The 25,520-nt window shown below is 42.7% G+C and overlaps 1 protein-coding gene across 5 annotated transcripts in view; it reads right to left on the bottom strand.

Moving 5' to 3' along the window:
- Positions 1-24,959, bottom strand: part of OGDHL (oxoglutarate dehydrogenase like) — a 327,706-nt gene extending 302,747 nt beyond the window's left edge. For 4 of the 5 annotated variants that reach the window (XM_029609443.1, XM_029609440.1, XM_029609442.1 and 1 more), the window contains exons 1-2: positions 24,887-24,959; positions 7,705-7,939 (exon numbers count right to left, since the gene is read on the bottom strand). In XM_029609443.1, coding sequence (XP_029465303.1) covers positions 7,705-7,911 — 207 coding nt within the window. In that variant the 5' untranslated portion in view covers positions 7,912-7,939; positions 24,887-24,959. Of the gene's footprint in view, positions 1-7,704; positions 7,940-23,964; positions 24,053-24,886 lie in introns of those variants that run through there. The other variant, XM_029609441.1, reaches the window with a different exon arrangement.
- Between the last annotated feature and the right edge of the window lie 561 nt (positions 24,960-25,520).

Below are 25,520 nucleotides of genomic sequence, written 5' to 3'. Positions count from 1 at the left end.
ACATTAATGGAGAAAAGAAACTAATTATGTAAATGCACCCTTTTTTATGGCTAGATATGGATGTAGGACAACTAAGGGATATGGAAACTATCACCTATAACAGAAGAGTATCAGAAGGAGCTTAGAGTCCCGCCTACCCCCAGGGTAGGACAGGGACAGCAAAGGAAATAAAAACGATATGGAGAGAATCTCTCCCTACCTTCTACATCTTGCCTGCTTGCTTGCTTTATTGGGTAGGTACTAGACTGGTCTAGCAGTAGACAAGGAAAGAAGATTATCAGGTAAAATATAATTTAAACTTCCTTATCCTACTGCTAGAGCAGTCATTCATCTAAGGACATATCAGAGCTACTATTCCCTTTGGCGGGAGGATGCAAGCACAACCCCTAACACGCTAGCTCCGAAGGCTGCATCTAAGCTGGCTAGAATATCCACTCTGTAATGCTTTGTAAATGAATGCAAGGATGCCCATGTAGCAGCCTTACAAATTTCTTCCAGAGTTACTCTTGACAGTTCTGCCCACGATACCACTTGGGCTCTCATGGAGTGTGCCCTAAGTCCCAGAGGATCCTCCTTACCTCCCAGAATGTATGCTGATCTGGTTGCCTCTTTAATCCACCTGGCTAGAGTTGATTTGGAGGCTGCCTCTCCCTTTTGTGGGCCGCTGTATAATATGAATAATCTGTCCATTTTCCTGAATGCATGTATGATCTTCAGATATCTTAATAACATTCGCTTGACTTGCAGGCAGTACAAATTCAAATCTTTCTTATCTTTTTTGTTTCCTTTAAAGGCTGGTAGGGTAATCATTTGATTCAAATGGAATGTAGACAAGGATGTAGAGAAGGATAGAAAAGGGTCTCTACAGGAAAGGGCCTGTAGTTCCAAGAGCCATCTCACTGAGCACACGGCCACCAGAAAATCTGTTTTCAGGGATGGATCCTTGAGGGAGACCTCCTTTAATGGTTCAAACAGCAGACTTATTAGGGCTCTGAGGACTAGATTAAGGTCCAATAAGGGACCAGAGGGCAAAGGAATGTCTGATACATTTCCTTAAGGGAGTAAAATGTATTACATCTGGATGCATTGCTACCCTTATTCCCTCTACTAGTCCTCTGAAGCACTAGATAGCTGTTATTTGAACCCTCAATGAGTTAAGAGCCAGACCCTGTTGAATGACATCTAGAATATGTATTATGCCTGCTTTCCAAGGGGAACATTTACTCTGATGACAGAAGCTTTTGAACAGGCACCATGCTTGAATATAGTCCTGGGTCCAGCTTGTTTCTGCTTAAAAAGTCAACCTTGGTGTTGACTGCTCCTGCAATATATGCTGCCAACAGAAGTTTTCTTTCTGCCCAATCACAAATTACCGTGGGTTTGAGACAAGACTGGCTGTGGGTACCCCCTTGGTGGTTCATGTATCCCACTGCCATTGCACTGTCTGACAGGATCCTGACTAGCTTTCCTTTTATTATGGGGAGAGTGCTAGCCTGATGGCCTTCAGTTCTAGCATGTTTGCTGATCAGGATTTTTCCTATACTTCCCACTGACCTTGAGCCATCTAGCCTTGACAATGGGCCCCCCATCCGAATCTGCTGGATCTGTGATTATAATGACCCACTCAGATGGATCCAGGCCTATTCCCTTTGATAAATTGGTGGGAATTGTCCACCATCTCAGATTTTTCCTTAACATGAATTGCAGGGGCAGTTGTTGATCATACTCCAGCAAGGTCAGTACCATCTGAAAGGAGTGCCTTCTGTAGTAGGCACATATGTGCCCAAACCCAAGGTACCAAATCTATTGCTGCTGCCATGGGCCCTAGCAGATATAGATAGTCCCAAACCTTGGCAGCCTGTTTCAATGGTAAATCTGATGTACGGGTAATCAGCTTTGCTATTCTCTTCTGGGTGAGATATATCTGTTCCTCTTATGTCGAACTGCACCCCTAGAAATTCCAGGGACCAAGTGGGCATAAAGTGACTCTTTGTATAGTTTACCACCCAGCCTAGTTGCTGCATTTGGCTCACTACTGTTGCCGTGGCCCAGCCACTTTTCTGGTGTGACTTGGCCCAAATTAGCCAGTTGTCCAGAGAGGGGTGAGCCAACACTCCTTGTTTGTGCAATGCCACCGCAACTACCACTATCACCTTGGTGCATGTTCTTGGGGGCCGGCTTGAAACCAGAAGTGCTTGCCTAGTACACAAAAGCATAACAGTCTTTGGTAAGAATCCTATATAGGGATATGAAATTATGCTTCCATTAAGTCGAGTGAGGATAAAAATTCTGCTTTCCTTACTGATGCAATCACCAAGTATAGGGATTTCATATGGAATCATAGTACCTTGAGACACTTGTTAACTCCCTTGAAGTCCAACACTGGACAGAAGAAACGATCCTTCTTGAGCACCATCAAATATGCTCCTGTGTTCCTTTCTCGAGCGGGTACCGATCTTACAGCTTGCAAGCCCTGCAATTTGTTCAAGGTGGTCTTTATCGCCTCCTTTTTTGCTGGAGAGCATGGGAAGATTACAAAGCTTTGGGGGACAGGTTTTAACAATTTGGGGGCATATCCCTCATAAATAACATCCAGGACCCATTTGTCCAAGATGACGTGGGTTCACTCAAGTAAAACCAATGTAGGCGACTACTTATCTTTGGAGGGACCCCCTGATTGTCACTGGGGCTTGCAGCTAGAACCTGCAGCCCCCAAGGGTTCACTTCTTGATTTTTTAGCTCCTTGAAAGGGCTGAGCTCTTGACTTCCAGCCTCATTAGGCTCCGAAACTGCCTGGTCTATACCTTTGGTCATTTCTGAAGCACTGTCACCTCAGGCCCCTGTAACTAGCTTGTGGTTTGTCCTCTGGAGCCTCTGGGACTTTGATTCCCCCAGCCCCTTCATGAGCTTTTTCAGTTCTTCTCCAAATAAAAGCCCTCACTTGAAGGGCAGTTTTCCCAAGCATGATTTTTAAGCTTCATCTGCCACCTAGTTTGGCAGTTATAATAGTCTTCTCACTGCCACCCCCAAGGCCAAAGCCCAGAAGGCCATCCTGAGGAGGTCATAAAGGGTATCTGCTAAGAAAGTCACTCTGACTCAATCCAAGCCATGTCCTCCGAGTCCGGCAATTGCTGTACCCATCTTACTTATACGCAAGCCATGAAATCCTCGCAAACAGATGCTTGCAAAGCCATTGCATTGGTCATAAAGGCCTGCCTTAAGAATGTCTCAATTTTTCTATCCTGATGGTCCTTCAGTGCTGTCCCGCCTTTAATTGGGATAGTGGTCTTAAACATTACTGCTGGGACCACAGTGTCTACCTTGGGTTCCCTCAGAAGTATATCCTTTATCACTTGTAGAAGTGTATATAATTTCCCTAGGATCTTAGTCCCTTTCAGGGGCCTTTGGGAGTTTTCCCATTCAGCTACTATTCTTTCCTTCAGGGCTGGATTCATTGGGGAAAATTTTGGGAGGCTTCTGCAATCCTTAAAACATGGGGTCCCTTTCTACCTGCTTCTTGTCTTTTCCATTAGCTATCTTGAGTGCTGCTAAAATATCCATAATTATGGTGGGCAAGTCCTCCTGAAGGAACAGGTGTATCATCACAGAGTCCCCTTCTCTTTGGAGGACCACTCTTCTTCCTGTCTGTCAGAGTGGTCCAAATCCAGTACCAATGGAGAATTTCCTTTGGATTCCTGAGTAGGGGTTGCAGTGGATGGCCCTGAATCCCCTGAAGCTATCCTAGCTTTTTTCTGAAGAGATCCCTGTTGTATTTTGGACATTGAAGCATGGGCCTTGGTCGCTGCAAGAGATGGAACCACCCACAGGGCGGAGCCCTGCGGGGACTTGCAGTGATAGGCTAGCTCTTAAGCAGAGATGAACACAGAGAAAGTGAGTTTTTATTATACTGCAACGTAGACTGGTAACGTCCCGTCTGAAGACTGTAGAGTGGAAAGGCAGCACACAGTCTCATCAGGTCCCGAAAGGGATATGGGTCCGCGAAGCATGGTAGGACGAGAACCCAGGCTCAGATGGAAAGGCCAGTGAGTGTAGATCCGGTAGTGGTCCGTGGTGTGGGGTAGGCCAAGGACCTATGGAGAGAGTGATGAGACAATGCAGAGACAGAACTGGAGCAGTAGTAGTCACTCTGATGCTGGTAGCAGTATTAGGAGAGAACCCCTGAGGAGTGGAGGTCCGTGATGAAATAAGGCCCCTGAGGAGCGGGTACCTTAGGCGTTCTTGTAGGAGATAGACAACCCCGGAGGGTAGACAAGAGCGAGGCAAGGCCCCCAAGGAGCGGGTACCTTAGGCTTCCTCGTTGGTAGCTGGTAACCCCAGAGGGTGTAAGGAATGAGGCAAGGCCCCCAAGGAGCGGATGCCTTAAGCGTCTTGGTTGGTAGCAGATAACCCCGGAGGGTGTAGAGGAGCGAGGCAAGGCCCCCGAGGAGCGGATACCTAAGTCGTCCTGGAGCGAGAGTACACAGAGCGGAAGCGTCTGCCAGCGAAGAGAGATCAGCATGGAGGATTTCTTGCTAACTCATATTGAGAATCTTGAACGGAGATTAAATATCAGAGCTTGTGACGTCCTGCGGTAGGGTCGCCCCCGAGGTTCCCACCATGATGCACGGAAAGGACGGGGGGCTGCGCGCGCGTGCCCTAGGTGACTCCGGGAGAAAGACGGCGAACACAATTGCCCATGCCAGACTGGGAACACCGGAGGGGTCGGCATGGAGAGGCAGAGGCAGCCATCTTCCCAAAAGGGACTGAGTTAGGCAGAAAAAAGGTGAGCAATAGAGGGCGCAACCATCTGCGACCGACGGGCGCAACAATTCCCTTGCCTTTGTGTGAAAGGAAGGCCCTGAAAGCCCTTGATTTGCTTGAATGGCTTAAAGGTCTGATGCATCAATTACAAAAATTCTGCAGAGAAGGCTCCAGAATGGCCCCCACTGCGCAGTTCCCTTCAGCTTTGGCTCTCTCCTGTTTACTACCTGAGGAGGCCACCAAATGTGGCCCTGATGCCACAAACCCCTAGGAAGGCTGCTCTGTTGAAACTCCATAGCCCCCTCAGGGGCCTTTTCCACTTCCTTCTCCAGAGAACTAGCTGTTTACATTTGCTCCCCCGGGGGAGGGAAGGCCTGAGTGGCTGGTTCTTCCAGTCCTGGATCAGAATTGTATAGAGTGCAAAAGGATTCCACCAGTGTGGGGACCCTTTTAGTGCCTCATGCTGAGCACCTCTTTCCCCATAGCATTGCTTATCAGTGCGACTGTGTTGTGTGGAATGTGGCTGCTGCTGTTCTTCTTTCTGCCTCATGTACATTCTACGCAGCTTGTTGGCCCTGCATCTCACTTTGCTGCAACCACCCGTCCTTGTGCTCCCCTCCCTCTTGCAAACCTTGGTGCGAGCAGCTGACTACGTTTGATCCCTTGAGCGGCAGAACGACTGCTGAAAGGCTCGTCCTCTCTTTCTTCCCTTTTTTTTTTTTTCAACTTACCGCACCACAAAGTGGAAATAGGGAAAGGGAACAGCTAACCAGAGTAGAGCGAACCAAGCTCTTTGGTGGGATACTGCCCCTGGTTCCCAGCTCCCCTTAGAGAAGGGTAAATCCCTTGCCAGGGCCGCCGCAGCAGACCCCGCAGGAAAACTAGGAGCACTGCCTGAGATCGCACTGCCCAAGGGAGCTCACCGAGAAGCCGCCAGGTATTCGTGCCAACCTCAGGAGTCAAAGGGCTACTGTTCCAAGTGCTAGGGAGTAGCGAGACTAGGCCTGCAATGAAGAAGCCGTCAAATTAGCTCCATGCTGCTGGAGACAGAGACTACTGAAGGCTGTCTTCAACCACACCTACCTTATAGAAGCACTGACTTCACACAGAAGTTAGAGAGGCCTGGTCTCCCGCAGGTGCAGAGGGGGAAAATCCCTAGTTGAATGACTGGTCTAGCAGTAGGATAAGGAAAATATATTAAAGAAGCAGTACCTCCAATTTATGCCAAAACTTAATTTACTTTGAGTAAGAGGCTAGCCCTCCTTACAGTAGGTGTGAAGAGCTCCTAGAGTGGGTTGTTTGTTTTTTTTTCCAAACTCTCTCATTTTAGGATAAAACTTCAGCTCTTTTTACATTCCCTTCAGTATACAATAAATGGGCAGCAGGTCCACAGTCTCCGTTTTCCTCCTCCTCCTCTTCTTTTTGTCATGCCCCTGAACCTGCTTCTCAACTTACTCCAATCTACCAGGAACATAGAACCAGGCCTACTTTTCCAACTCCTAATAGGGATGTGCATTCATTTTTGCTTCATTTTTTCGTTTACGTGTATAAAATTCTATTTACATGCATACAACTGTGATTTTTATGCACATATGTAAATGCATACGCGTATAAAAATCCATTTTATGTGATTAACAAAACAAAATGAAAATAAAAATGCAAAAAAAAAGGAAAAAAAAAAAGAAGCATATTAAATTTTTCCTGTACACACAGAGGGATTTTTAATAACAAAGGGGAAGACAAATCCCAGAAAGCTAAGGGACTTGAGTTTAAAAACCAAAACTGGCCTACAGTATTCTTGGTGGATTACAGTTATTTGAGAGGTATGCCCACCATCACTAACTGGGTCTCTTAAAAGCAGCAACCAAGCAATGGTGACCGGCAACAAGAGGAATAGAAGAAGACTTAGCAATGTGAAAGGTGGGGGAGGGGGGTGGATGCAAGATTATATTCCCAGTTAACGGTACAGATGGAAAAGTTATGAATTTTAATCTGGATCACAAATGAGATCTCGTCTTGTAAAACCATGATGCAGGAAATCACTAAGAAATGTCTAAAAACCCAGATCATTTTCACTTTGATCCTGGCTCCTAGTGAAACGTTCATGCTGTGATACTACAAAAAGAGGCACTGCCAACAGCTTATACTGACGCAGAAAAACTAGTTAGAGTACATGCTATAACAACAACTGCCGAGGTACAATCCAACCAAAGGTAGAATAATCTGATTCCAAAACTATGTCATTTGTAACATGAAGGAATATTGTTATTATAATAACAACTGCGTCACAGCTCATGCATTTGGTTTACCAGTGCCCCTCGCTTCCCTTTGTTCATTTCACGGTTCTTATGTGAAAGACACATATACACACACAATAGCATTTTTATATATTAAAAGACATAACCAATAACATTAACTTATAGTGCAGCATATGCAGCTCAAGCATGTCCTCAGCACCCTTGAATTCTGCCATCTTGCAAAAGTAAGCAAGCAATTAGCAGAATGTAAGGTAAGAAAGTTATTAGTGAAGACTCTTTTTTTTTTAACTTGCAAAAGTTAAGCATAGCAAACTTCTGTATTAAGACTGTAGTACTTATAGTTTGTCAAAATATAAATCAGCATATTTCTTGAATGCCTTTTCTTTCTGTGATGGCCTTATTCTTATGTCTCCTTTCTTTTTTCATTTTGAAATAATTTTGTTGAAAATATTTTGAAACTCATTTTCTGGAATGAAAGGCATATAACTTTTATTTTGGCTATGCTTATGTTTTTATACATTTTCTGTTCTTAGGACAGATACAGAGAGGACTGGTAAAGGCAATTTAAGGAAATGATCAGAAACTGAGTAGGGTCTGTTGATATGTCATATAAAGGGCCAAAATGCCAAACTGAGAGGGCAATACCTCATTATCCACCTACAGCTATTATGTTATGATCACTTACCTTATGGACACTTTTTGGGTTTTCAAGCCATGCGTAGTACATTTCTTCTAAATAGTTTGAGCTGGTCCCATTCAAGAAGGATTCTGTGGCTCCAGAGGAAAAACCATATCTGCTTTGGAGAAAGATCTTTGTGGCTGTTTTCTGCTTTGTCCACAACTGAATACCATGTGGCTTCAGTTTAGTGAGAAGCAACCTGAAGTGACTCATATTTGTTCATCAGACAGGAGATCTAGGTCTAAATAACAAAACAAACAATTGAAAGAAAAGATGGCTGATACTCAATATTCTACAAATTTATTACACATAAGAATAAGGCTGAGGTCACACTGCCTTTTAACTGTTGTAAAGTAAATGAGTAACCATCCACCTTTGTCAAAAACGAATTCTTTTTTTTTTTTGGCAGAGGTGGGAAAGAGTTTTTTTATTCAGCAGATTCCTCTTGCTCCCATTGGCTTCCAGTTCATCTGGACCTGGTCTCTTCTTGGGCTACTGTGCCATAAGACTTCATTTGCAGCCACCCGGTGTTTTTCCCAATTTTTCTGTAATTCTCTCCCTCCCTTCTCAACCATCCATCCTTCTAGTCCAATCATCACAGTGACAAACCTCAGTCAAAATGCAACTCACTCTGGAATCCAGAACACTGTACCTATCCCAAGCCTGGCCAGTAGGTGTTGCTATTCAGTGACAGTAAATTCCATCTTCTCAGGGCTTATAACTGTTGCTAAGTCTCTTTTTGTGAAATAGCTTGGATAAAAAGGTTAAATTATTCTTACCTGAAAATGTTCATTCCTTGAATCCTGCTAAACCAATCATTAATTATAGGAATTTCCTTCCTCCACAACTGATGGAGACAGAGGGCACACATTTTTCTTACCCCTGTGATGTCCCATCAGGCATAAGGGAGGTGTGGTTAAAGGCAATTGCTAGTACCCTTATATTGAAGCAAAAAAGGGACAACTACCCTATCCATAATTTTTGGGTTCAAAACAAAGAAGAAAATACAAATGACACCCATGGATGTTCCGGAGAAATAAGCCCCCCGACTCTATCTCTGGGTGTGTTAAAAAAATGTTTTAAATTTTTTTTCTTATTTCCCTTTTATTCATCTACTCCTCCTTCTTGCAAGAAGTTATGGAGTCTGGAATTCTGTACCTCTCAAGGGACAGGACTTGGAAAGGAAGGGAGAGAAGAATAACTCTTGGCCCCATTCCGAGTTAGATTCTGGCAGCATCAGATTCTCAGTGGGCTCTGGACTGGTCTAGCAGAATTTAAGGAAAGAAAATTATTAGTTAAAACTAATTTAACCTTTCTGATCTTCCTGCTATACCAGTCATTATTTCTGGGAGGTACTACCAAAGCTACTACTCCCTTGGGCAGGAAGAGAGTGCTGCCTTAAGGACACCTGTCCCAAAGGCTGTGTCCACCTTGGCACCGTAAGACTAGTTTGCATTGTTTGATAAAGGCATGCAGGGAAGACTTGATGGCTGTCCTGCAGATATTCCCAGGACAATTAATGATAATTCTACCCATGAGGTCACTTGTGCCCTAATAGAGGGTAACTGAACTATAGATGTCACTTTTTTCCTTTGAAAATATACACCATGGTGATTGCTTCCTTTATCCATCAGGCTTTCATGGGTTTGGACACTTTCATGGACCTCCATATGGCCCAAACAACCTGTCCATCTTCCGGAAGAAATTTTTAACTCTCAATATGCGCCGCACAACTACCAGATGCAGGTTCAAGTTCATCTTCTTTTGTCTTGTTGCTCCTGTAAGGCCAAACTTGTCACTACCTGATTCAGGTAGAGCTGGAACAGTACTTTGGGTAAGAAGAAAGGAACTGACTGGAATGTAAACAAATCCATAGTGAAGACCGGGTAAGGATCCCTGCAGAGCAGGGCCTATATCTCCAAAAATCAACTAGACGAACAGAGAACTGCCAAGAAAGCCGTCTTTAAGGAGGGGACTTTCAGGGATGCTTCCTTTGTTGGCTCGAATGGGGGTCCTGTCAGTGACCTGAGTACCATATAGAGGTCCTATTGTGGGACCACCAGCCTAAAGGGGGCCTAACAGGTTTTGCACCTCCCAGAATATGAATAACATCCAGATGCACTTCTACCTGCAGGCCTACAATCGACCCCATGAAACAAGAAATAACTGTCACCTGTATCTCAAAGAACTAAGAGGCAAATCCTTATCCAGACCCTGCCAGATGAAATCTAAGATGCATACATCTGCCTTCCAGGGCGCGAGCAAGTAAGCATTGCCGTAGTTTTCAAATAAACCCCAAATATGGATGTAGGCTAAGGAAGTCGATGACCTTTGTTCCTTTAACACTGTAGATTGCCATGGGGGAGTACCCTTTTGCTACACTGACATGCTCTTTCATGGGCCAGGCCCTAAGTCAGAATGGATACAGATACTCCATTGGGATTAGGCCCTGCCTTAGCAGACCGCGCTACCCTGGAAGGTGTATCAGGATTCCATCTAGCAATCTTATCAGGTCCACATACCATGGTCTTCTTCACCGATCCGGAACTATCAAGATCATCCTGGATGGTGGTGTTCTATCTTCTTCAACATTCCACCTATCAGGGGCAAGGGCAGAAACACACAGAGGAAGACACATTTTGGCCAGGTTCTTATTCCTGCCATCTATCCCACTGGAGCTTGGTTCTTTCCATCAGCTGAAGAGCTTATCTGCCTTGGCATTCGTGTAGGCTGCCATTAGGTCCAATGCTAGGCAACATCACTGGTCTATTATTATCTCCCTCTTTCCCCTTTTCCCCCAAAACAATAAGCCCATGGTTCCAAACTTTTTATATTTTTAATAACCTTATATACTAGCATTCTGTCTAGTTATTACCAATTTTTATGTAAAGTTTAAAAATTCCATCTTATTTTGATTATTTTATTTTTGGTTTTAAATCTGTGAACCGTTTTTGATAAAATTTCTTTTTTAAAAGACGGTATATAAATACTTTTTTAAATAAATAAAATAAATAAATAAATAAATACTTCCTGGCTGAGCTTCCAGTTCCTGCTGAGGAAGTCAACCTACACATTCTCGACTCCAGCAGCATGCACAGTGGATAACAGATGCAGGTTCTGCTCTGCCCATTCACATAACTTGGTAAGCCTTAGTTGCCAATGCCTGATTGTGAGTGCTCCCTTGCTTGTTCACATATGCTTCCTTTTTCCCCCAGGGTAAGGAGGAGTATGGTGCCTGCTTGATGGCTCTTATTTTCAATTTGTTTTTCAACCACATTGTTTCTTTTGTTGGTAAGCTTCATTATGGTAGCCCATAAAGGAGGACCCAGGTCTACTCCTCTTAATCGATAGTGAGGATTCACCCACTATCAGTGGCTTTCCTTTGAATACATGAAGACTAGAGTTGTATCCCCTTAGTTCTGGGAACTACCAAGAAAGGAGGGCTCACTGTAGTGGGTTCATATGGACCCTGGCCCATTGTACTAAACTTGGTGTCACTACCAAAGACCAAAGCAATGCAGATAGTCCCAAACTTTGGACTCCAATTCACATTGAAAACACCAATTTACCAATTTAACCACTCTCTTTGGAGTAAGGGCAACTCGCCCTTCTTTTTAATTGAAAAGTGCTCCCACAAATTCTAAGGATTGGGTTGGCAATAATAATTTTGCATAGTTTACTACCAAACCTGGCTATTCCATGAACTGCTGAACTGTCCTGGAGGAGAATCTTGGCTCAGATCAGCCATTCATCCAAATACAGGTGAACCAAAATGCTCTATTTGTACAGTGCCGCAGTCCATGCCATCATCACCTTGGTGACGCAATTGTGAGCCTGAAGGGTAGGGTCTGAAATTTATTTATTACATTTATTAATTGCCTTACTGTTAAAAACACCCAAAGAATTTGCCCAAAATGCAGAAGAGAAACAGGTTTTGATAGGAGTCCCATATTGAGATAGGAACATAAGTTTCTGCCTGGTCAGATGATGTCAGAAGCACCTACTTTTTCTTCTCAACATGACAACAGAGGAGAGAGCTTCCATCCGTCTCAGGGATCTGCTGACCACCATGATGGACTCTATCTGAGCTGCACCCTTGAATTTCTGGAGTTGCCAGATCCAATGTTCTACTGCCTATGCTACGTTGCCCCACAAATGATGGCTTACAGGGCTAAGACACTGGTAGAAAAAAAACTTGTTTCCAAAACTGCCTCATTTTCCCTATTTTTACCATGTTCCTTATGGCTTCATACAGAGGGAGGTTTTCAGAAAATTCTGGGTTCCCCATAGGACTGGATCCCCTACCCTCTGAACATCTTCCCTGAGGCCTAAAATCTTGAGGGCAGCCAACTTCTTGGAGACCAGGACCGATAACTCTCCTTTACAAAATACACATACTATTGGGGATTGTTCCTCCTCTGAGGAACATTCTTCTGTCTCAAGTGAATCCCCTAGTAGAAAGAGATCACAGTCTACCTCTGACAGGAGATCTTCCTTAGAACTATATATGAAAGTGTAGATAGAGGAGCCTGAGCTTCCAATGGCTGCCCTGGCTTGCTTTGTGGCAGTCCCTCATTCTGAGAAAAGTGGAATGGTCTGGGAAATGCTGGAGGAGCCTGTGCCAGACTTCTGCATAGTGCAGAAGCATAATTAACATAGACTCTGGAGAAACACCCTTAAGGTGCTCCCGAGGGAACACCATGTGCATCTTTAAGCTAGGGCCTCTCCTTTCATCCTCTGATTCTTAGCTGAAGAGGTTACCAAGGGAGATATAAACAGAGCATATGCGGCAGTGATTTCAGATCAGATACACCAGCACCCAGGGACATAGGGGCCAAAGCAAAAAATCAGTGAGGAAAACGGGCGCTCAGTGTTGAGCATCCACTTTCCTAATGCACGCCAGCACCTCTCCTGAGTCCGAGATTGAATATTTAAATGAGAGGCCATGCTGCCAAGGAGACGCTAGGATCAAATGTGCGCACCTGGTGCCTTCTTGGCAGCAGGCACCCAGAAGAGATGGCTGTCAGTGTGCTAGGAAAACGGACACTCAATTTTACGAGTGTCCATTTTCCTAACCTATGCACAGCCACGGGTGAGGAAAATGGACGCTAGTCAATTGAGCATCCCTTTTCCAGACCTGACTGCTGGCACACTTTTTTTTTTAAACTTTTGGTTCCTCCTTCTTAATATCACCATGATATTAAGGCGGAGGATGTATAGAAAAGCAGTATTTTCTGCTTTTCTGTACACATTTTTAGGTGGGTCGGGCGCACTTTTTTTTTTTGGATCTGGGGAAAATAGCTAATAGGGTCACCAACATGCATTTGTGATGAGCACTATTAGTTTCGCAGGAGGTTGGACACGTGTTTTGGACGCGTGAATCCCCTTATAGCATAAGGGTTTATGGATGCCTGTCCAACCAAGGGTTAAACAGTGCGCTCAGCTGAGTGCACTGTATTGCATCGGCCCCATACTTACTCCTGAAACTGAGGGCTTTCCCAACTTACTTTGGCCTTTCTGGTGAAGAACCAGTTACTATCCCCCTCCTGAGCTGGTTGCACCAACTTCCTGTCACATATGGGAAAGAAGGATCTCGCAACTTTTGGGAGTTTCTTGTGCTGCAGGGTGTGCCTCCACAACCCCCGTTCATTGTCATTACCTCAAGCCCTTCAGTCCTCCCTATTTTTGTCCCCCCCTTTTTTTTAAAAAAAAAAGGAAAAGAACGAGGATGAGGGGGAGCTGGCTCCACAATAGAGGGGCCTCACTGGCGTCCATCTCCCTCTCACGGCCCAGCCTCTTATTGACCTTTTTTTTTTTTTTTCGGGGCCTTAGGACCTGCCCTGATAAGGAGGCCCTGGTCCAGAACCTGTAGTTCTGTGGTTAGAAGATTAAAACTCACAGTTTCTTTAGCCACCGCCACAGGTAAGTGAATGCTACTGCGAATGCTACGAAACTGCCGCGGTGCTGTTGGATACTGAAATGGCTCTAAGAATGCTGCCTCAGCTTCAACAATGTTGCCTCAGCTACCACCAAAACTGAAGCAGCTCAGCAGCAGAGCTGCCACAATGGCTTCTCACAGCCCTCCCACAGTCCCTTGCCCCTTGAATGTCTCCCACAGGGGAGTACTCACCACACCACCTCCAGGACGATGGAGTTGCCAGACAAAAGGTACTTCCATGAGCTGAGTCTACTTCCCTTCTTCTGTATTTACTTTTTTTCTAAACTTTACCCACATGGGATGAAAGCCAAGGGGAAGGGAGAGAGCAAGGAGAGGAATTGAGGGGGGGTGGGGGAGTCTAGCCCAATTGTGTTATTATCCTCTGCTCCTCAACACCTGGAGACCAGGGGGAGGGCATCCCAAACAAAGGCCGCTCAACCAAACCCCTAGGGTTACAGGGATAAGACCTGAAGAGAGCCCACCAAGAGGGATAGCCAATTATCTCGGGGAGCAGGCTACCACTGGGGTAAGTAGTCCCTAAGAACAGTTAGCACAGAAGCCAGTAGGCTCAACCAGTGCCCTGGGAGATGTACTAGAGACTTGTCCTCGCTAGTCCCGAGCTGCTGGAGACAGAGACCACTGGCAACTGCCTGTAGCCACATCTCCCTTATATCCAATGTGACAACACAGGGAGATAAAAAAAGGTATGGCCTCTGCCTCCATCAGCTGTGGAGGAGGGACATTCCCATAAGTAATGACTAGTCTAACAGGAAGATACCGAATCAAGTTTATCTGTAATCTACAAGATGAATTTTAAAAGCCCACTGTACCCATCATTTGGGGATGGGTGCACAAGTCGGGATTGCATGAGCTGACTGAATTTTAAAAGCCTCCCAGATGTGCATTTCTCACATTGCACACACATGCCAAAAGTTTACAAAAGGGGCAGGGCGTGGGTGTAGTATGGGCAGGGCTTAGGCATTTCAGGGCATGGCCAAGAGACGTGCACATAAATACTTTCGCGCCTGGGCACATGCCCAAAGCCCCTGCCAAGTAAATTTACTTCTGCTAGGGACGAGGTGTAAGTTTAAAAAAAATAAAAAACTAGCTGAGGGTTTTAAGGGTCTGTGGTAACTGCAGGGAGTGTAAGCTATTTATCCAGAAGGATTTAGAGGACTTAGCTAGCAATGGCGTGGGTGTGCGCCCCTTGTAAAAAACCCCGACTTATGCAGCAGAAGTGGGATTTGCGCACCCATGTGTGTACCCACTTAAAATAAGGTGCACATGCGCACGTGACCAGGCTATTTTATAACATGCATGCATATACGTGCACGTTATAAAATGGACACATATTTGGGTGCATGCCAATGCACATGCGCCAAAGAGCACCCGTGCACCACTTTGAAAGTTACCATCCCAGTGTTTTCACTTCAAACTGAGGAACTAAGAAGTGGCATAATACTGTACATGCTAAAACATATCATCTAATGCATGCTTCCAAATCAACGCAATAACTTTTCAATTCAAAGTCATACTCTGCTTCTCAGCGTGCAGATTATTAGATGCAGGGCAAATCCACAGGAAGCATTTCATCTTTGCCGACTGTTTTTCAAGCAGCTAGGCTGGTATGTTCCAGTAAGCACAGAAACAAAATAGGATCATGATACTAAACCCCACCCTTAATCCAGGCACTCACCTACAGGCATGATCTGCTGGATTATGATCCCAAATTGTCAGGATAACACGCAACCAGGGATTTTGCCTAATTTTTTCCCCAAACTTCTAGTGACTATATTACCATAATCTGATAAATCCTGTCTAGAAGTAAATACCTGGATAAGAGACAAGTTTTAGGATTGAGATCATAAATCTTAATTTTTTTGGCCCATCTCTTTAAAACCATATTTTCTGTCAATTTCTCTCCAGCAAAGGTTCATATTAAGTCTATGTGTGCAATTAAGAAAAAGCCTCATTTTGTCCATTTTAGCATTCTACACTCAAGTTTACACATTATCAAAGCTTTACAAAGCTCAGTAACAGGAGACTCCAGTATGTCATGGCTCAAGTTGTACAGGTAGAAAAAGACAAAAGGGTTTTAATAATCTGTAAAGATAAGAACATAAGAACATGCCATACTGGGTCAGACCATCAAGCCCAGCATCCTGTTTCCAACAGTGGCCAAACTAGGCCATAAAAACCTGGCAAGGACCCGAAAACTAAGTCTATTCCATGTTCATGTTGCTAGTAATAGCAGTGGCTATTTTCTAAATCAACTTAATTAATAGCAGGTAATGGACTTGTCCTCCAAGAACTTATCCAATCCTTTTTTAAACACAGCTATACTAACTGCACTAACCACATCCTCTAGCAACAAATTCCAGAGTTTAATTGTGCGTTGAGTGAAAAAGAACTTTCTCCGATTAGTTTTAAAAGTGCCACATGCTAACTTCATGGAGGGCCCTCTACTCTTTAAATAACCGATTCACATCTACCCATTCTAGACCTCTCATGATTTTAAACACCTCTATCATATCCACCCCTCAGCCGTCTTCTCCAAGCTGAAAAGTCCTAACCTCTTTAGTCTTTCCTCATAGGGGGGCTGTTCCATTCCCCTTATTTTGGTCACCCTTCTCTGTACCTTCTCCATCACAATTATATCTTTTTTGAGATGCGGCGACCAGAATTGTACACAGTATTCAAGGTGCGGTCTCACCATGGAGCGATACAGAGGATTTTTGACATTTTCCGTTTTATTCACCATTCCCTTTCTAATAATTCCCAACATTCTGTTTGCTTTTTTGACTGCCACAGCACACTGAACCAACGATTTCAATGTGTTATCCACTATGACGCCTAGATCTCTTTCTTGGGTGGTAGCTCCTAATATGGAACCTAACATTGTGTAACTATAGCATGGGTTATTTTTCCCTATATGCATCACCTTGCACTTATCCACATTAAATTTCATCTGCCATTTCGATGCCCAATTTTCCAGTCTCACAAGGTCTTCCTGCAATTTATCACAATCTGCTTGTGATTGAACTACTCTGAACAATTTTTTATCATCTGCAAACTTGATTACCTCACTTGTCGTATTTCTTTCCAGATCATTTATAAATATATTGAAAAGTAAGTGTCCCAATACAGATCCCTGAGGCACTCCACTGTCCACTCCCTTCCACTGAGAAAATTGTCCATTTAATCCTACTCTCTGTTTCCTGTCTTTTAGCCAGTTTGTAATCCACGAAAGGACATCGCCACCTATCCCATGACTTTTTACTTTTCCTAGAAGCCTCTCATGAGGAACTTTGTCAAACACCTTCTGAAAATCCAAGTACACTACATCTAGCGGTTCACCTTTATCCACATGTTTATTAACTCCTTCAAAAAAGTGAAGCAGATTTGTGAGGCAAGACTTCCCTTGGGTAAAGCCATGCTGACTTTGTTCCATTAAACCATGTCTTTCTATATGTTCTGTGATTGTGATGTTTAGAACACTTTCCACTATTTTTCCTGGCTCTGACGTCAGGCTAACTGGTCTGTAGTTTCCCGGATTGCCCCTGGAGCCCTTTTTAAATATTGGGGTTACATTAGCTATCCTCCAGTCTTTAGGTACAATGGATGATTTTAATGATAGGTTACAAATTTTTACTAATAGGTCTGAAATTTCATTTTTTAGTTCCTTCAGAACTCTGGGGTGTATACCATCCGGTCCAGGTGATTTACTACTCTTCAGTTTGTCAATCAGGCCTACCACATCTTCTAGGTTCACCATGATTTGGTTCAGTCCATCTGAATCATTACCCATGAAAACCTTCTCCGGAACGAGTATCTCCCCAACATACTCTTTAGTAAACACCGAAGCAAAGAAATCATTTAATCTTTCCACGATGGCCTTATCTTCTCTAAGTGCCCCTTTAACCCCTCGATCATCTAACGGTCCAACTCACTCCCTCACAGGCTTTCTGCTTCGGATATACTTTAAAAAGTTTTTACTGTGAGTTTTTGCCTCTACGGCCAACTTATTTTCAAATTCTCTCTTAGCCTGTTTTATCAATGTCTTACATTTAACTTGGCAACGCTTATGCATTATCCTATTTTCTTCTGTTGGATCCTTCTTCCAATTTTTGAATGAAGATCTTTTGGCTAAAATAGCTTCTTTCACCTCCCCTTTTAACCATGCCGGTAATCGTTTTGCCTTCTTTCCACCTTTTTTAATGTGTGGAATACATCTGGACTGTGCTTCTAGGATGGTATTTTTTTTAACAATGACCTCACCTCTTGCACACTTTTTACCTTTATAGCTGCTCCTTTCAGTTTTTTTCTAACAATTTTTCTCATTTTATCAAAGTTTCCCTTTTGAAAGTTTAGCACGAGAGCCTTGGATTTGCTTACTGTCCCCCTTCCAGTCATTAAATCAAATTTGATCATATTATGATCACTATTGCCAAGTGGCCCTACCACCGTTACCTCTCTCACCAAATCCTGTGCTCCACTGAGAATTACATCTAAAATTGCTCCCTCTCTTGTCGGTTACTGAACCAATTGCTCCATAAAAATGTCATTTATTCCATCCAGGAACTTTATATCTCTAGCATGTACCGATGATACATTTACCCAGTCAATATTGGGGTAATTGATGTCTCAAATTATTACTGCACTACCAATTTGGTTGGCTTCCCTAATTTCTCTTAGCATTTCACTGTCAGTCTCACCATCTTGACCAGGTGGACGGTAGTATACCCCTATCACTATAGTCTTCCCCGACACACAAGGGATTTCTACCCTTAAAGATTCAATTGTGCATTTAGTCTCATGCAGGATGTTTATCCCGGACATAAAGCGCCACACCGCCTCCCGGGTGCTCCTCTCTGTTACTGCGATATAATTTGTACCCCGGTATAGCACTGTCCCATTGGTTGTCCTCCTTCCACCATGTCTCTGAGATGCCAAGTAAGTCTATGTCATCATTCACTGCTATATATTCTAATTCTCCCATCTTACTTCTTAGACTTCTGGCATTAGCATACAAACATTTCAAAGTTTGTTTTTTGTTTGTATTTTCATTCTGCTTTTTAAGTGATAGGGATAAGTTAGAATTTTTTAGCTCACGTGAGTTTTTAGTTACAGGCACTTGGACTACTTTTCTTATTATTGGAACCTCACTGTCGGGATGCCCTAATTCTAATGCATCATTAGTATACTTTGAAGATACCTCTCTCCGAACAATACGCTGCTGAGTGACTGTCGGCTTTCCCCTTTGTTCTAGTTTAAAAGCTGCTCTATCTATATCTATAATAGCCTAGCATGCTAACTGTTTTAACACCTTTTTCTTCACCCACTTAAACTGTGATTCCAAACTGGTGAAGGTTAGTACTCTAAGCCTAAATACAAAGATTTATCTCAAATAATTTGCCACTTCCTTGTATTTGTTAATGTATTGGTTCAGATTTTGATCTTCTAGTCCAGAGATGTCTTAAGTTTGCTATGCCTCCCAAGACCAGTTCCAGAGTCAAGTCATTCCAAAGCCCACTGACCTGTGATAAAGGGATGGCTGTGCCCTGGAGCATTTAAGCTATGTCAAGAAATGATTCATGCTTCACTAGTTAGAACCAAGAGCAATATATTACTGCTGTTTTGTTCGGTAACATGACTGGAGAAGCCCAGAGATGGCAACTCTTTCAACTCTAAAAAAAAAAAAAAAAAATTCAGATGCTCCCTTTCCAATTGCATTTACATTCAATAGTCATAGCATACAAATCAAGAAGCAAGCACAAAATTTAGGTGTTACAATTCATTCTACACTTTCTATGATGCCCAATATAGCTAAAATCATAACAATTTCTTTCTATAAATTACACTTACTGAGGAGATTGAAACTACCACTTTTACCACAATATTTTCACACAGTTTTATAAGCATTAATTCAGACAAACATGGATTACTGCAACTCATTATTACTAGGCCTGCCAACTAACGTCACCAGAGTACTCCAAATTGCTCAAAAGTCAGCAGCTCGCTCATTAACAGGTTCTAGCTTATGTGAACATATATCATCTGTTCTCTCATCTCTGCAACAATACAAGATAATTACTTTAGTCCATAAACTACTACAAAATCAGGCAATTCCTTGGTTCAATTCCATTTTATGAATTTACAGGCTAAATCGGACATTAAGATCCAGTACAAAAAATGTTCTTGAAACACCCTCGCTAAAGTCAACATTTCTGGACGTGTCCAGAGAGAGGGCTTTTTCACTAGCAACATCAGAGTTATGGAATTCCCTCCCAGACCAACTCTGAACTATTACCTGTGACAAAATCTTCAAAAAGGCACTAAAAACATATCTGTTTAGAAAGTTATTTATTTTATTTATAAAACTTATATACCTCTTATCGATTTCTAAATGGTTTACAATACCGTGTATTTTATGTTCTTATTCAGCATTTGTTTTCTTTCATGTTTTCTTATGTTTTAACTATGTAGGTTAGATGTAATCCACCATGAACAATATGGATGTGTGCGGACAATAAATTGTTTTAAATTAATAAAATAAACTCCCTCAACAGGAACAAATTTGATCCAGTAAGAAGCCACTGCAAGGTTGATGTCAGATAGCTGACGGTAAGTGACCCAGGTAAATTTATGTACATGGCTTTATCCAGATATTCAGCGGGACTTATCTAGATATTATACTGAATATACCCATACACATAACTTTACTCTGATAACTTTAGAACATGTATTTTTCCAAGCAGACATATGCACATAACTTTAGCCGGATAGCACTCAATATCTGTGCTCACCAGCTAGTTTAGCCTGACCCCGGAATACCTCCAGCATCACCTCTTTTTACCTGGATATATTTCATGCACCTGATGAGTTGTGTCCACAAAAAGTATCCGCTCAGCAAAGGATGATATTCAGATCTTGATTTTTGTCCGGCTAACTTGTAGTTAGCCGGACAAAGCCTTCGAAAATCAACCTTATTGTAAACAAAACAAAACGACGGCTTAGATTGAAACCTGAAGTATAGGGTATACGGAAGAAGTAAACTGTGTATCCCAACCAAACCTCATCTCCAAACTCTGCACAACTTTATCAATAGCTCAGCCTACTTATCAAGAATCATGAAAGCTCTCAAGTGCTACTTTCATTTATTGCCACTCCATGTTCCTCATGGCAAAGGATATCCATTGTTAAAATATCTATCAAAGCTGTCACTATTCTTACTAGAGGAGCATAAAGTCCAAAGTGACACTACTGTGAATAACCAACTGCCTTAAAATAATGTTATTTTTTTCAGAGGTACAAAGAAGTTGAATATTTTATGGATTCCGTACCAAGTAAAGCTATGGGGATGAGCAAAGCACACCTTTTTTTTAAACAAATAAAGTTGCAAGAAATCTTAATTTGCCTTTTTGGAAAACCCTTCACCCTAGGTTTTAATACAAAATCTTTTGCATGAAAAAAGTGACAAATTCTAATTCTAACGCAAAAATGAAGGCAAAATCAATGGACTAAAGCTAACAGGATTCGAAGGTCATGTGACAAGATTTATTTTCATTTTGCACATGCACAAATGAAAAAACTCTAGTGTTTGTGCTTCCTGCTTTTAGTATGAATGTTCCATACATTTGTTTTTTGTTTTAGAGAACTCTTAAAAGTGAATTTTCAAATGCAGTGTGTGTAAAAGTTAGCGCTTGCAAGTCTAAAATAGCAAATACACGAGCGCATACTATTTTAAAAACTGCAACATACATGCAAAAAGCAGTGTCCATGAGCAAATTTGCACATGCAATAAAGGGGCAGGCCAGGAGTATTCCAGGGAGGAGGCCAACATTTATTCAAGTACGTTGCTATTTTACAACCTGCCCAAGTGACACGCGGAAGTCTCTTATTTGTGTATAGTTACTCCTGCTCAATATCTGGTATAAGTGACCATAAATATCTTAAAAGTGAAAAAATGACTTGGTAGGCAGTCTGGGTGAAACAGAAAGACTTCCAGGCTGAAAAGCGGCAGATGGACTGGGAGAACTGGTAGAATAATTGGTAAAACTGTTTATTTCATTGCCGCACACATTATAAAATCCCCTACTTTACGCATGTAAAAGCCGACTTGGGGGGGGGGTAAAAGCTTCTAATTAACATGAGATGCTCTCTTCCCCATCCCCTGGAACAACCAGCATCTCTTCTCCATTCCCCTTTGTGCAATCATCTTTACTCCTCTTCCTCTCAACCCCCTTGGCACAATAATTTCTCTCCCACCTTCTTGGTCTCTTATTTATTTATGTATAGGCCACGCCCTCCAAAGTTTGGGGCGGTTTACAAGAGTACATTCATAAATAACAAAAAATAAAACAAGATAAAATAGGAAAACATAAAAATAAATCTACATAACTAATGAATTAAAAGAGTCAATATAAAATAAAATATAATATACAAAGGATACAACAACTATTTTCAATAATATCAGACTAAGACTGGGCACGATAATCATCTCTCCTGCATTCCATTTGACACAAACATATTCCCACCTTTGGATGCTGATCCAATTATTTGTTCTTCTCCCCCACCTCCTGCACAGTATGACCCCCATGTGGTACCCTATCCCCACAGCACACACCTCCTCCCTGTGAGATTTTATTCAGCGTGCAGCCATCTGGAGTTGAACGAGCAGCACTTGTTACTTGCTGCTGACTTCTTCTCTTGGAGCCTCCCTCTGCAGTTAGAACCATATGGATCCCAGTGGATCTTACAAATCCTGCAATTCCAGCTGTAGAGGGAAGCCCGACGAGGAGTCAGCAGCAGCAAGTAAGAAATGCTGCTTACTGTTGACTCCTGCTGGCATGAAGAGTGAAAGCAAAAGGCAGGGAGTACCTCTTCTTCTCTGACGGCTGCCATACTGGCCTGCCTCTCTTCTCTTTACGAGAAGCTGGTAGTAGCACTGGCTTGCCACTGATTTTCTTTGTGGTACACCATTGGGAAATGCTGAATTAGCTTGAAAATTGGTTGAAACAGAAAATGAAGGATCATACGTATACCTCTGAATGACCCTGTACATTTTGTTTTAAGACTCACATAAAGATGACAAGGAGAAAGGCAAGATCAAACAACATCACCTGTAAGCTTGCATGCCCAAAATAGAAAATGCACCTGTGCGGGTTAGAATAACGCTGGATGGACACGAGTATTAGCATGAGGCTTAGTCAATTAAGTTAAAGATTAAATATTATAGTACCACTGGTTGGTCTCTCCTGTGTCTATATCCCAAACATGCTTGCTGGGAGTTATATCAGTGGCTCTAACACACCCAGACATGATTACAACTGTTGTGCTTGCCATATATTACTCCACAACCAAGTGTGCTGCTGCCCATTTAAAGAAAATGAACCCGGTGCTAAACTACAGCTGCTGAATTATCATAGGCTGCTCTGAATCAACTAATATCAATAGGTTACATATCCTTGCTGAAATAGCCACGCCACATATCCAAAAATTTGTAACCAGCCAAGCAGAGCGATAGCAGCAAACAGGACTCTAGAACCCTCGATATAGTTACACCGTGGAAAAAAAGTCATGCAGGACAGAAGTCATGCAGGACAGAAGCTTCTTCACGACTACACAAGAAATCAACACCTGAAAATGCTGAGAGGAAATGTAACAGGCATGTTCTGGAGATCCTGATGCAGGGATCAGTATGGGTATTGGGTGACTGAGAAGCTTCCTGCAATGGCAGAGAAGAGATGAACTTTCCTGGATGGTGCTAAATTGCCTCCATATTCGTGTTAGCTGGTCAAGAGCTGACATAGTGAAATTGTTACTCTTCTGTTCCCAAGAATTGTGACTGTGGTGCAAGACAAACCATGCAACATCTTTTGGTCTGTCAGTTTCTCAAGGATGGCCCTTGCACATTGTGGGATCTTACTTGATATGTGGTCATAAATGGACAGAAATAAGACTTTGCTAGATGGATACAAGAAGAAAAAAGTTCACTGCAAAGTTTACCTTCTTCTAAGGTGCAAACATTTTGACTCTCAAGAACTATTTGGAGAATACATTCCTCTCTGGTGTACTGCACCAGAATACTATATAACAATAAGAACAAATTCCTATATTTATTCTTAATAGACCCAAAAGTTCACAATGCAGTCCTTGCTGGCATATTTCCTCAAAAATAAAATTGTTTTAAACCAGCCATTTTGGTGGGGGCAGAGTGAAAGCAGAGTTAGAGGAATACATTTAAATCCTTAAATAATAAGAAAGCATTATGCTTTATATTAGATGATTTTAACATTACCATACCCTTAAGTAGGTTTGAAACATACCTACAGGTTTCTTCCACAACCCGTGTTCGCATTCTAGCTCTAAACCCACCCGCCTCATTTTGCCACTGTGATAGAAGGAAGAGCTGAACAGGGAAGAATAGAGGCTCTTTTTTTTTTTTTTTTTTTTTACTTTGCGGTGCCTATTATACCTCCTACCCTCCCTGTCCCTGGATGAAATGAGGGGGGATTGAATACCAGGCAAGGTGGTTTTTATTTTCAGTGACTGCTCCCGTCTCACCCTCCACCTCTCACGTCTCTGAATAACAAGAAGGGAGGGGCTTGAATAGGTCACAACGTGGCTCTTCTTTGCTCCAGAATCGCCCCTTCCTCTCCGGTTCTCTGCCTGCAATCATGAGGAGAGGAGCTGGAGCAGGAAATAGAGGGCTGTTCTCTACTCCCTGCCAATTCAGGGCACTGTTCAACTGAATTGGGACAAGAGCCCCGTGAGCCTTTGTGCCCCCTGGATGCCAAATCCAGGGGCATAAGGATTTTCCCACACCTTGGCACACAGGTTCAGAAGCACTGTGCTGGAAACTAAGCTGCATTACCATTTCTACATCTTTACAACACCATTGCCTTTATCATTAAACCAGTAGCTAATATGTTTCGGTCAGTCTTTTCCAGTCCCAATATACCTGCAGACAAAGTGAAATCTCGCAGCGAGGCAAGCTGCAGTTTAACGGGCAAAGAGCAAGGATGTCCCTTGTTTGCTAATAGCTGCAGTACAGGTCAATCAGCCCAGCCTCTGTCACCTTCCAGACATGGAGGGCACATAAGCAGAAACGCCAAAGGCATAGCACCTTTCTAATTAAACAATGCATGTTAATTAATCCCCTTCCCTTTCTCTTACGCCGACGGTACAGAGGCACTAAAAGAAGCAGAATATAAAAAGCCCGACAGGCCAGCCCCGGCTTTTGTTTACCTGAGTCACGTGCTGGGGAGGAATTAGCTCCATTCAACGGAACCAAAAAAAAAAATAACCCCCTGCGAGGCAACCTTTGCCTCACATCAGCGGCGTGACGTCACAAAGGGAAGGTGGAGATTAAGAGAGGGACGCGACGCCGCGGGCGTCCGCCTGCTTGTGTTTGTGGTACTGGAGTGTAAGCGCGGATACCACGAGGAGGCTGGGAGGAGAATCTATGAGAGGAAACAGATTTTGCTGCTTGCTTTTTTTTCCCTTATTTTTATTGTATTTTCAAACTGAAGATAAACATAACATAAATAAAAAAAACTATATGTGTTATATTCAGTATTTACTTTTGGGGTTTTATTTAAATATTTTAGGTATAACGAACACAAAAAGAAAAGCAGAACGAAAGCAACTAGTCAACAACATCATAATATAGACTGACTTTATGAAGAATAATAATTTTTAAATATATTTACCCAGGTAGACTAGCTGACTGAAAATTGTCCGGTTCAGAGTGGGTAAATAATATACCGTCCTAATTTCACTAAGTTATGTGCATACTTCTGATTGCAATTTTAAGTGCAATTTAGTATATTGACCTCTACGTTTATCTGGAATTTTAGCTTTAAGCTGGACAGCTGAACCC

Source organism: Rhinatrema bivittatum, chromosome 7 (genome assembly GCF_901001135.1).
Source record: "Rhinatrema bivittatum chromosome 7, aRhiBiv1.1, whole genome shotgun sequence".
NCBI classification, from domain to species: domain Eukaryota; kingdom Metazoa; phylum Chordata; class Amphibia; order Gymnophiona; family Rhinatrematidae; genus Rhinatrema; species Rhinatrema bivittatum.
This window is presented reverse-complemented; position numbering and strand designations above follow the sequence as displayed.